Source organism: Centroberyx affinis, unplaced genomic scaffold, assembly GCF_046629955.1.
Source record: "Centroberyx affinis isolate AG114_WGS23_722 - 3 ecotype Tasmania unplaced genomic scaffold, CSIRO-AGI_Caff_v1 ptg001882l_1, whole genome shotgun sequence".
In the NCBI taxonomy this organism is placed as follows: domain Eukaryota; kingdom Metazoa; phylum Chordata; class Actinopteri; order Beryciformes; family Berycidae; genus Centroberyx; species Centroberyx affinis.
The window spans coordinates 429,067-442,412 of NW_027280254.1; the positions used below are offsets into that span (position 1 = coordinate 429,067).

A 13,346-nucleotide genomic window follows, 5' to 3' on the forward strand; every position below is an offset into this window, starting at 1 on the left:
TATGAATTACCTTCTCTTCTGAAATAGACGCTGAAGACATCAGGCAGTTTCTGCATGAGGATCTCAGCCATCTGCAGAGAACCCACTACAATCTTCAGGTCCTGGCTGGATAGCATGGAGGCAATGTGACTGTTGAAGTGAACATACAGAAATAGGTCAGGGTCAATTCACTTTCAATTCAAAGAGTAAATTTGGGTTGTCTGGTAAGTTTGGCTACTCCAAACTCTAATTTAGAAGGTTAAACATTTTCCAGAGTGAATTTTTGATCACTGTGCCAAGTCGACTGCACGCCCAAAGTACACTTTCCACTTTTTGATATTGATGGAAAAGGCATCCCACAGTCCAGGTCCTGTCTTACCTGGACACAGCGTGGTTCCTAAGCACATCCTTCAGCAGCTCTGCGTCAGCAAAGTAAATGATCCTGAGGATGGCTCTAAGGCACTTGTGTCTAACAGCAGGGCCAGCCGAGGAGCTGTACACCTCGTACAGGACCCCAAACAGAGTCTTGATGAAGCACTTTGCCAGCTCAGGGTCCTCCTTCATCAGCTGGGCACGTGCATCTTCCCGCCGCACCTCCTGGTGACTCCCTGGAGACAGGAAAAACAGATTCGGTCCTTGTAATGGTGGCAATTATGCTATTAACACATTGGCTGTGCACAAAACTCCCACAATCCCTCTTCTCATGTTTAGAAAGGACTACAGCTGAAACTCTTGCCGTCACATGACGAAAGAACTTTGGTCCTAGTTCTTCATTGCAATTACTTCATGGACATCTGTAATACAGCAATATATGGATATATAGATAAATGTTTTGGTGCTTGTATGACATCACATGCTTTGGCATTTTACAATGAAGCACACTGTTGTATAAGCAGTGCTTGTACATATGTATGTGATATGTTATAAGCTATGTAAGGTAATGGATCCACTGCTAACACTAACTAGCAAGCCAAGTAGCCTAACATTACTGTATACTCCATAAGAGATTAAGGCGGCTGATCAACTAGGGAGTCAGAGAACTGAGATCTCATTCAAATAAACTCCAAGTCATGTTGATCAATTCGTGCTTCCGTTTTAAACAATTCATTTCTATCTACGTATAGAAATGCCTGCTGTCAGCATGTGCAGAAAGAGAAGAGGGTCTTGCGGATGGTCAGTAATGTGACGTAAATGTGACTTTTAATGCTTACTCTCACTTCCTCTTTCATTTCAAGAATTCTTTTTGCTTTTTGCTTGTAAGCGTTACTACACAGAAACCAATCTAGTTCCTTTGGAAAACTGTTGCTTGCAGTCACCATATACAGTATACGTATCCCTAACACGCCGGGTTGCTGTTTGTTTGCAAACATTTGAATTAGGATACATCATTGCCACAAAAGTGCTGTTGGACTATACAGAATCTGTACTTATGTTACAGTCACCTGTCATTTGACTACAATCACCTTTAATTTCCCACCAAGACAATTGTGTAGTAATGTAATGGAATACTATGAACTGAGATGCTATATTCAGGGGACTGGGTTCAGTCAGTCTTACCTGTATTGGGATTGGCAAGAGGATTGGGTTTCCTCTGGATGCCGCGTGCCGTGCCTGTGTCTTCATTGATCTGCTGCATAGAGTTGAAGTCAATGGTGTAGACACGACCCAGAGTAGACAAGCTGATCTCATCCTCCCCATTCTGGTGGGCTGTCTGCAGGGTCAGACAATCACCAAATACCACCACACATCAGTGTCACATATGGATAAGGCACACAAGATTCTCCCTTGTGTGTAAAGATCATGATACAAGAACATTTTGAGAGAATGTAAAATGTACCGTTTAACAACTGTAAAGCACTGCAATGGGAAATTTCCAATGAGTCAAGCCATTAATTCACCACTTCAAGTTGTTATTGTTTCATGCTAGTAACAGAGGTCCAGAACCACCATGTAATAAAATCCAGGAGAAAACTATGATTTGAGTAAAATAAATGAAAACAACAACAACAAAGACCATCGCTGCTCTAAACCTTACATTGCAACTTCAACTTCTGAATAGTTAGTAAGCATCCCTAATAATTTTGTTGTGTATTAGAAACACTTCTGATGGAACACCATAAATGCTATTGGCGACTACACCAACAAGCAAACATGATAAATGATGAGAACACATCTCCCCAGCGATAACGACTTCATCCCAAATTCTGAGTTTTTCGAGATATGTGGGTGACATATTCCCTCCTGCTGCATATGTACCTCAATGATGCGGCTATCAATGCGGTTGTAAGGATGCCAGAGTCCCCGGTCATCTCTCCACTGCCAGATGGCTCCTTCTGTGGTCTGGGCACTGCCCTTCTTCAGCATGACATCCACTGCAAAGATGCCCTCTCTAGGCAGGCATGGCATCAGCTCACTGGGGGACAAGAGTGGGTTCAGTTAGCCACAGCAAACACTTTGGTCACGTGTGTGTCCCTGTAGTTTTGTTACAGCAAAACTCATGTCTATAGAGTACAAGTTTTTTTATTAGCATTTAGTTAAGCAGATAACAATGTATTCAATTATATGATCTGAGAAGGTTTTCGTCGACTACGATTGCTTGGTCCATACAATATGCATCTTGAGCCATAGGATATTTAAGAGGGGGCAGCCAAGAGGGATGTTACCATATGAGGGAGGTCAGTTCATAGAGCTCCTGAGGGCTCCGGGGAACCAGGTCAATCTGCTCCTGGCAGCTACCGTTTGACGCACCACACAGGAGGAAGCGCAGAGTCTCTGCTATGTCTGCTCAAGAAAGGGGACACATACACAGTTCTGATGTTAGTTTGCGCTCCACAGGTAATATTCCTACACTACTGTAAACAGCAGTGGTAATGAGGGTGACATGTTCTATTAGTGAGAATGCTATACGGTGTTCCTGCGTATTTTCAATTTCAAAAATTCCAGACATTTGTTTCTTGTCAGGATTAGTAGATTTTGACTGATGTTCAGTATGATACATGTTGATACTGGCTGAGTAATATAAATATGACATTACATATAAACAAGGTCATAATCAGTCTATAACTCAAAATTATCCTTCACAAAAGCAAATTTCACAATGAGAACTGAACTTTCCCCCCCCCAAAGATGTTTTTGTCCAAAACACGGAATTAACAAATTCATATCCCTTGCTATTGCAGACTTTCTCACCATGTGTAGGAAACCTGATTATAGTGTACTTTCAGGCTATATCCAAGTACAGACAACTGATTCATGTGTAGTGAAAATGTACAAGTGTTTGTAATCCAGTTTGCATTACAGTGAATGATAAAGAATGTGACAATGAATGAGCTGACAGGGTGTGTCTCATTTGTGTGTGCCCATGAAGGTCACCCACTCTGCTTCATGAGCTGGACTGCCAGGCAGGGGCAGTTTGAGCACATGAGGGAAAACATGCGCACAACCATGATGAACATCCCCGAGCTGAGCACAGGGGGCGTCACCACCAGCAGCTGCTGAATGTTGGTCAACAGGTCGCGCGAAGCCACCTCCTGCAGCAGATTCTGTTGGTTTACACAGACGGATACACACACATCAGCTAAGGGGAGTGGGGTGGCAAATGGAGAAGGCAAACAGAGAAAAGGCAAACATGGTTTTGACGATTTAAAAATAGAGGCACATAAACATACCTCCTCATGCTGAAAGTTGTCCACCAGTCTGGCGAAACAGAGACAAGTGCTTTCGACGGATTTTTTATCCTGGAAGGGGGTTAAGTCAATGCAGTTATTAATAACAAATACTGACAATATGTGACTCTTAAAGAAATAACTGAAATAAATACATATATAGGCACCAATGGGTGGGGTTTTTAATCTTGGGGATTGAAAATTTATTAGGGTCGATTCACATTATTCAGCTTTTTTTTATATGAAAAGCACTGCCTGAACTGCATTTTTTACTGATAAAAAAAGCAGGCTGTATGACATGTACTTTGTTTCCATAATGACTAGCTGCAGCTGCTGCCACTATCATCAAACTATACTTAGCTTTAGTTACAAAAAAACAAAAAACAAAATAAAAAAGGTGCACAAAAGTAAAAAGGCTCATTTCATTATTGATAACCATGTATTTAACATTAATTTCATTTTTGGAATATGAAACTTGTGCCACACGAGGGGAACATTGCCAAATTAATCCCAGGGGTGACGGTGTTGCCTTTTACAGCTTGTTGTTTTCTGACTGGGTGAACAGGTACCTGGTGTGTGAGTCTCTGAGTCAGCAGTGGCAGAGAATCAGCAACAAAGTGGAACTCATCTGGAGTAATGCTCTGGCAGCAGTTGGCTGCAATGGCCAAGGCGTTCCTCTGGGCGTTGATGCTGAAGAACTCTAGGTAGAGCAGGCAGTCAGCAAGCCCACCCTACAGAGAAAGGGACACAAACAGAGCAAAAGAGAGTTAAATGTTTGGTAACGTTGCTACGATGTGCATGTCTCAGGTGTGGCCTTGGAGAACATTGACTGTATGGCAATATGATTGAGGTTGGGAACCAGCACTACTGAAATGGTTTAAAGCTGAATGGGGCCATTCAGTAACAGGTTATACAAATGTGAAAAAGGTCAAAGCTTCAAATCTCATTTAAAAATGCAAATACATTGTATAGGTCCATTTGCAGTGTCTGATAGTTTTTTTTTTGGCATTTGTGGCAAACCATATTGGTCAATTGTACAAATGATGTACTAAATCCTTAGGCCAATCAGTGAATAATGAAACAAGTACATAATTCGTGATAAGCTGCTACCCATTTGGCACTGTGAAATCAAATACAAAACCCCAGTTTGCCAAACCCGGGATTAGAACCTGGGACCTCCACATGAAAGGTTGCTGCCCTACTAAGTGAGCTAAAGCACCAGTTTGGCTGCGTAAGAAACTTATGGCTTAGGCATTGTATCCTGCAGCTGTATAAGGGATTCCAGATCCTACCCAGTTATGTGGCTGACAGGAAAATTAAGAGAGGTGTAAAATGATTGTCAATATGACCATTTTGCTTCAAAGGTTTCCTCTAATATGGATTTATTTGTTATGGAGGATTTCTAACAGTTTTGAAGCTGCAATGGAAAAAAAGCAAAAATTGCTAGTCACAAACTAGCCTAGTATTCCAGCATTTGTCCCTGATGTCACATATTTCAGTGTGTGCATGACACAAGTGTCCCTTTCACCACATACATACGCCCCTAGTTTGCTAGCAATGAGTGAGATGGCAGCATTGCTGACCAGACATCTTTTTTTTTTTTAAAAAGATCTACGATTTTAATCTTTTTGGCAGACTTGAAGTAACTAAAGCAACTTTGTCTTCTGTCATTTCTATTGACATGATTTCACTAATTTAAGAACAACAAAATGATTGGTAACAGGAATCATAAAACCCCATTCATTTATGCCCTAGGCAGGAAAAAATACAAATCTGGATAGGATCCACAAGCCCTGAAATGATGACAATTCTATTCTGGTGTATATCAGTGGATAATGAGAGAGGATGAACTACAGGTGTGACAAGGAGAGAGCGCAACACTTACAGCCTGCAAAATGGCTTTGCTGTGTCGCCTTGACAACATCTCCAAGGCAGTCAGCGCCTGCTCTGCTACGTCAATGAACTGGATCACCTGAAGCTGCAGACAAAAAAGGTGGGAGAAGGCATTAGCATATCTAAAGGCTACCACCGCAAATTAACAAGAGATGAGGGACAGATAGATGAACCAACGTCTTACCTTTTCCAGGAAGACAGGAATGGCATCAACCACCACAGCAGAGGATCGAGGGAGTGCCTCCATCATATATGTGAGAGCCCGAGAGGCATGATTCATCTGTGCATAGAAGAAAAAAGTGTGCAAAAATACAATACGAAAAATTACAAAAAAACTTTGCATTACAAAACAGAAAAAAAAAAAAATACAACAATAAAAGCCCATAATACTCACAATATCAAAGTTATGCTCCATTTGTAACAATGTGATCTGTGACAGAAAGTAGAGAGTATTAATCAATCATATCAACAACAGTTGTAAAAGACAAAATTGAACAGAACCGTTTATAACCAACAAATTGTCATAATGGACACATCATAATTAGGAAGTTATTTCATCATATTTTCCCATGAATGTGTAGGTTAGGTCAAGTGGCCAAAACCACAAGTGACTTTTGAAGCCAATAAGGAAGTGGCAGCAGGCGGCAACTCCTCTAACGTCTGCCAGGCACTGGCTCCAAAAGACTCCAAACCTGGCCCAACTCCATGCAAGTCAATGGAAACATAACCCAACTTCTCACTCAAAATATATAAGTCATAAGTCAATAAATTTTTTCAACAAGAGGCTATGGTCTCAGTAGCTAATTTCACTTCTTCTAATGTGTGTCCTTTTCAAAATAATTGTGTCATTAACGGGATATAACAGTTATAAAACAGGGTTGTTTTCCTAGTGATTGACAGGTTGGCTGTCCAGTGATCAACAAGTTGCCGATTATGGGCCAATAGTAGGCGGAGCTGTGGCTCTGTGGACGACCTTCGGCTTTGCTCTGGCTGTGCAATCCCCAAAAAATGTCAACATGGTGGCGGGCATAGACCCAATCATTTGGCTTCAAAATGGCCCTTCAGAAACCTATGGGAGACATCACACTCACTATGTCCATCTTTTTTTTTTTTTTTTTTACAGTCTATGGGTTAGGCATAGCTGGGCAAAGCACAGGACAGCCACATACAGTGTCTGTGCAACATGGAGGGGTTCAGTCAAAGAAGGTATACTTTTACAAAGATGCATGAGAGCAATCATAAGTCTTGGACATGTTTTAGTTGGCATGTAGTAGTGTAGTCGTCCGTGGTGGAGTAGTAATTTGCCCATTTCTCACTGTGAAAATCTATGAATATTCCACAATTTTCCATGGAATTTGTGATGCTTGAGATATTTTGTCCTGTTGATACATCTGCACAGAGGTAAACCCATCAGTCAGGCAAAATAATGAGCATGCCTGCAGACCAAGGATTCATATAGAAGAGATCTAGCAGAAGACTTGGACCTTTCAAAGTGCAGTAAGTGAGCTAATCGGCTTCGCCTCCAGTTTAAGGCTCTGTATGTTGCCTCAGGACACTTACAGGAAAAAGTCTATAATGGAAATCAATCCCATGACTTTCACATTACAGAACACTAACCACCAGTCAACACTTCTACCTAAGTGAAAGAGTGGAGAACCAGAACATAAGAAGGCTCACCAGAGCGGGTACCACACTCTTGACAGGGAATCCACCAAGTGTCTCCTCATTGCCCATCACCAGCAGCTGGCACATCTCAATTGCAGCCTGGAGTTGTTGGGACTCGTCACCTGTGGCCTGCAGGCCCTGCAGCAGCTGCTGAGCCTTGGAGCCTGCAACAGAGAGGGCAAATTTTTTAACAGCAGTTTGGAAACACAAACTCTAACCTAAAGCATGGTTAGCATGGAGTGTAGCTCAGCAGGCTCGAAACATTTGCTCTCGTTTGTCCACTGTTTGGATGGTCATCTAGCCCAGTGGTTCTCAAACTTTTTCACATCAAGGACCCCTAAACTGACACAAATTAGACCACGGACCCCCATTTGATAAGATTTTGTCCCAGGGTCCCCTATCTGATAAGACTTTTGCTTTTAGATGTTTTATTACAGAAAGTGTATGAAACCCATGACCAAAATAGTCATACATTCTGTCATTGTGTTACTTATGGATGGAATTATAGTGAAAATAAATGATTCCCCTTTTTGCTGGGGACCCCCTGGAACCCCCTCAAGGACCCCTGGGGGTCCCCGGACCCCACTTTGAGAACCACTGATCTAGCCTATTGCAAGTTGAAGATTAAAATCAAAATCCGAAACATGTTTTTAACCAACCGTTGGCCAGCCAAAGAGTTAATTTCAGACACTGTAAACATATCTCGTTATAGTGCTCAAGTGAGCATCAATATGTTGGGTGCTTATTGGGGGAGATTTTGAGTGTCATTTACCCTATACGACTGTATTGGAGAGCCGTATGCCCAAGCAAGCAAGACGAAAGCAGCTTTACAGTGAATTGTGCAATTGACATGATTTTGGTCAGAATCAATCTGTATGATGGAAAATGATTGAAAAATAGGGTCCAGGTTGAATATGACCTGTCTGATGCTTCAAAAATATTTGACATAAGTCAACACACAGCGGCATGAGCACAAACACCCTATGGTGGATAGCAAAAGATAATCTTTAACAACTTTGTTTTAAAAAAAAAAACAATATTAGTAAGAGTAAGATGTGCGGATAGTTAGCACATTGTTGCGGGTAGAAGTTTGCAGTGGTCTTATAACATTTGATTAACCAGGGGCAAGTATTGCCGGCACACAATATTCAAAATATGCAATGAAAATCTCCCCAATACATCATGTATTTACAAAAGCGTATCACATTACGTCAATTCACAAGGTATTTCCTGCATGGACCATTTTGGAGCACAATTCCAGGCTGTCAACACAATTTTCAAGAATTTGGGAGAGGAAAATAATATTTAGACTTTAGAATTTTTGTTGCTATGCCTCACTCCAACCACCAGGGATGTGTGAGAGTAGTGCAGTACCCAGTCAAGCAGAAGCAGCAACTCTCAATGACAAGTGATTACAGCTGTAGTTTAAAATGCACAAAATCACTGCTTCATATCAGACAAAAAATGTTACTTAAAGGATACAGCTGGTGTTTTTAAATGCATTTCTTATCATCAACAAATCCTATGAAAATAACAAAATCAACAATGCGTTTGCTCTACTCCCATTACTTTCCAACTTCCTACGTACCGCTTTTAGCCTTCAAAACCGGAAGTCATTGGTTCCAATTGTAAGCTAAAAACCTTTAAATACAGCTCACAAAGACATAGTTTCAATTAAAAATTGTTAATTGTTAGCATGAAAAGTCAGGCTGTTGTAGTTATTACCAAATCAAATGGGAACAAATTCTTCATTACGATGGGGACAATTTCCAGCGCTACGGAACTACTACTAAAACTTGTTTACTTATTAAGTTGTTTGAGGAAAAAGCCAGCCAGCCCGGTGCATCGCAATGATGGAATATGCTGCCCAGAGCAACAGCATGGCTCTTTGACATGTTTTTAATAGTTTTTTTTAATACAATGGAGTTCTATGGCTGCTGGCTTTATTGGGCATCAGCTACATGGTCGAGAAAAACAAAACCAGCAAAACAAAATCATTGCTGATTGTTATTTTCATAGAATTTGTTGATGGTAAGGAATGCATTAAAAAACACCAGCTTTATCCTTTAACTTTGACAAATGAGTCTGCTTTTTTACTTTGCTTTTCTTATGAGTAGTCTTTGAAACAAACAATGTTATGATGTAGTGTGATTAGCTTTTTGTAATCTTGTGCGAACATAAGGATGCATTCAAAGAGTGTAGAACCGTAGATGTAGATACTGTAGCTTCTAAAATGCTTATGGTTAAAAAACAGACATTTTAAAGCGCTGTTTACAGTGACATCAGCTAATTGCTGCATCTGTGTGATGTAACTTATGTTACAAGTACATCAAGAATTACAGAGGTTGTATTACTTTGCACTTTATATACTTTTCCATAGGTTAACACACTGAATAAGGCCATTGTAAAGTTTTCCCATGTTGCGTTTAAAACACAAAGAACACAGGTGTATGGGTGAGGAGTAAGTACTCACTGGCCCCGCTGCCTATGGTCCTGTGGAACAGCTGTGACATGCGGGGTCCCAGGGGCCCGAAAAGATGTGGGGGGAGACCCCTGGCCTCCAACAAGGCTACAGGGGACAAAGACAGCAGGGTTTAGAGAGCAACTGTGCAAGTCGTAAAACCAAGAGGACTGAAAGTAGAAAATGAGGGTTGATCCACTTACCTTGCAGCCTTCCCATTTCAGAGTCATCGGACTCACTTTCTCCAGAGGTGGTCATGCCTACAGCTCCAGCAACTGAGCTTGAAGCTGGAGACAAAAACATGGAAGAGTGTATATGTAATCTAATCTGTCATCACAAAGAAACATTTAGGAAAAACCCTAAAAACCCTCTCAGGGCTTGAAGAATGACAGCTCCCAGAGATTTCTTATGACAAATTCTTCATTGTCCAAAGGTTTGACTGTCCACAGCAAAGACAGGTGTTCTCCCTCAAACAGGGTGTGAAGTAGGGGAAAGGTATTGGGTTTGTACCTGAAGCCCCTTGTGGTGCCTCGTCGGTGCGAGCGGCCGATGAGTTGGCCCCATCCTGGTTGTTGTCGGAGTCGGCCATTTTCTCCTGTCGGCGAGCGTCGGCTGCCCCGCGCTTGCCCAGGCCTGAGCCCCGCCGACTGAGACACAAGCAGCAGAACAGATTGGGATGGTGAGTGACAGCAGAGTAATCACAAAGTACAGTGCATTCTATGTGACCACTCACACACACAGTCAAACAATACACAGCAGTGTTTCCCTGTTATGTTTTATCCCCAAGGGGGGAAGGCATCAAGAAATGTATACTTGCACAGTCAACAGTGTTTGGACAGCATTGCAGACAGTTGGCAATTTTATATTTCAGCATTTAAGTTTTTAAATTTTAATACTTCTGGCATCAACTGTTGTGAGCACTGGGGCATGACTGCATAGAAATGTATTTAATTTCATTTTATTTATTTATTTATTTAGATTATATCCCCTAGCCATCCATGCTTTCTATGCAATACCTGTGATGTGTACTATATTAAATAACAGAAATCCCAAATACATAAGACTAGTTTGATGTGGCATGCATGCATAGCATGTATTTAATTTAGATATTCAATGTATAAAACCAATGGCAAGTCAATCTTTTAAAATCATTTTACAGTCACTTTAAATTTGCTCCAAAATAGCGGAAGTTACTTTTTGGTCTTTGGTCTTTGTCCTTTGGTCACACCAATACCTAGCCAAAGTGCTAAAATTCTGATTGAGAAAGCAATGTTTTCAGTTTTCTAAATCTATTAGTGTAAGCATTTCTGATGAAGCCAAGTCCATCACAGTCAATCTGTCCTCACCTAAAACCAATTGGCCTGTCTCAGAAGGTAATCAATTTCTTTGGAAACTGCCAAATGACAATGCTGTTTGACCATGTCACACATTCAACCTACTATTTGCTAGAGTTAAAACTGCAGTAAACTGACGTCCTAGCCTAGCCTGAAAATCATTAACTTTAATGTATTTAAACTTTGGTGTGGCCCAAATGTAACAAACACAATGTTTGGAAGTAAATAATAATCTATCTTGGCCATGATGTAAAAGCGCAATAAGTAAGATTTTTACTGTCTCACAGAACAAAATGACCATGATATATCTGTGGGGGTTTGATGGGATTATTGATCAATTCCACTGACTCAATGATTACTTTTCCAGGTTCTGAGATTTCTGGCTTTCTGGATTTCTCACTTTCTGGCACAACGTTTTTTTGAACAAAAACTATCAATTGGTTTTGTTGTGTGTGATGTAAGTTTTTCAGGTCAATCAGGCTGCATCAGTTGTATGGAACTTTTTGACTGAAAACAAATGAGAATTCACTTAATGATTACAAATAGTCTTGACACAGACTAATGGCAAACCGAAATCTGGTATAAAGAGAATGCGAACAGAGCCGGCTAATAGAGCCTACTTCATTACTACTCTAGCACATTCTCTATGTTTATCCAATTGGTGTGGCACAATGTCATGTTTGGCAGAACAATTTCAAAGAATCAACAGGAAAAAATAAAACCAAGCCGAACTATCAGTTGTATTGACAGTAAGAATGTTGATAATGCCCTCCCACACCAAGACATTGTGACTCCAAAGTTTCAACAACTAGCATGTTCATATTATTAATCATTTAAATTAAAGTGTGATGTTTCAACTGGTAACAGCAATCGGTATAAGCATGAAACTTTTTTCCTGTTGACCCAAAAATTACTGCTGCCATCTAATAGGCATCATAAACAGTACATGCAATATTTACTCAGCACGATTCCACAGAAATCCACAGTTTTACTCAAATGGCCAATTCAAAAAATTTTATGCGCAATCTGAGGAATCAAGGATCATAGAGGTGACAATTTGGTCTGGATGAGATAACGGATACCATTCCTTACTCACACCCAGACCCTTCAAGACAGAAGTTTTGGTAAATAAAACACAGAAAAGTGAGGGTAGAATAATGACAAAACTCGATTTGTCTGGGGTGGTCCTTTCAGTGAAACACTCAATCACACAATGTAAAGGTGTGGCCAGCATATTGATGTAAACTGGACAAATTGGTGTGGGGAATTGAAGACTTTCCTAATTTTCATGTATTTCCTACATTTTAATCACTTCTTGGCAACAGTTTCTCCAGTTTTGCAATCAGTGTGATTCATACCTGGTGCTGGCACAGGAGCCCGTGGTCTTCTGGCGTGTGCTCCGCCGAAAGCTGGGGAGCTCTGCTGGAGGAGACTCGCTGCGCTTCTTAGTGGACTTCCTCAAACCTGAAGGAAAAAGAACATGAGAGTTAAAACTGCCCGTGGACTAAGCACCAACAGCGGTGTCAAATATACTTGGCTTGATAATGATCAATAATGATGAAAATCCCAAAAAATAGTGCCATGTTTGAGTGTATATATAGGCCAGCTGATGTAAAACAATTCATGGTTAAATTGCTAAAGAAAACTAGGGCATCCATAACCACAAGTCTCAGAGAACGGCTGGTTTGAATTATTGAACACAATGGCATACTCAATTGTTTTTTTGGGGTGGAGCGAGCCCCTTTTGGCTGTGGTACATGAAGAGGTGGCAAAATCTGCCACAAGAGAAAATAACACTCTATATCATTATGATTACTGCTCAGATAGCCTGTGGAAAAACTTGCTTTATATAGCTGTGAGAGCAAAGACTGGTGCACGGAGGGTTACTTTTCAATACAGTAAAGGCCCCAGACAGTAAGCAGCTTTAGTGTTGTCTGTTTAGAGTCCTGTACCACCGACCAGATGGGTATTAATAGTAACCCAACTATGGCCATATGACAGGACAACCTTCATACTAGATCTGTGACTCACAATTCAGTAGTACAAAAATAAACATTCAAAAAGTTAAGACCAAGTGAATAACAGATAGAAAAACTGGCACTCGTTTCCTTTTGTACTTAATTTGGCCCTACTTTTCTGTCCCATTTCCTACTGAATACCTGGTCAAAGAGCCCCACCTCCCTCCAATTTTTGCAACAATATGTGGTTTCCGAAACAATAAGGGTATTCAAAACAAAGCTCAAATATGGCTCAACAAATACAATGGTGCCATGTCCAATATTACAATGCTGTTGTGGTAGCTGATCTTTACCCTTCCACATACAGTACCATCCTGTCCCCGTCTACAGC

General features: G+C 40.8%; 1 protein-coding gene across 4 annotated transcripts in view; it reads right to left on the bottom strand.

Annotated features, from left to right (window-relative positions):
- trip12 (thyroid hormone receptor interactor 12) overlaps window positions 1-13,346 on the bottom strand; it is a 38,087-nt gene that overhangs the window by 17,711 nt on the left and 7,030 nt on the right. For all 4 annotated transcript variants that reach the window (XM_071530108.1, XM_071530107.1, XM_071530106.1 and 1 more), the window contains 16 exons: window positions 12,356-12,461; window positions 10,174-10,310; window positions 9,867-9,950; window positions 9,676-9,771; window positions 7,215-7,366; window positions 5,932-5,967; window positions 5,722-5,817; window positions 5,530-5,622; window positions 4,214-4,375; window positions 3,648-3,716; window positions 3,356-3,521; window positions 2,643-2,760; window positions 2,236-2,392; window positions 1,537-1,690; window positions 359-587; window positions 11-129 (listed from right to left, as the gene is read on the bottom strand). In XM_071530108.1, coding sequence (XP_071386209.1) covers window positions 11-129; window positions 359-587; window positions 1,537-1,690; window positions 2,236-2,392; window positions 2,643-2,760; window positions 3,356-3,521; window positions 3,648-3,716; window positions 4,214-4,375; window positions 5,530-5,622; window positions 5,722-5,817; window positions 5,932-5,967; window positions 7,215-7,366; window positions 9,676-9,771; window positions 9,867-9,950; window positions 10,174-10,310; window positions 12,356-12,461 — 1,974 coding nt within the window. The remainder of the gene's footprint in view (window positions 1-10; window positions 130-358; window positions 588-1,536; window positions 1,691-2,235; window positions 2,393-2,642; window positions 2,761-3,355; window positions 3,522-3,647; window positions 3,717-4,213; window positions 4,376-5,529; window positions 5,623-5,721; window positions 5,818-5,931; window positions 5,968-7,214; window positions 7,367-9,675; window positions 9,772-9,866; window positions 9,951-10,173; window positions 10,311-12,355; window positions 12,462-13,346) is intronic.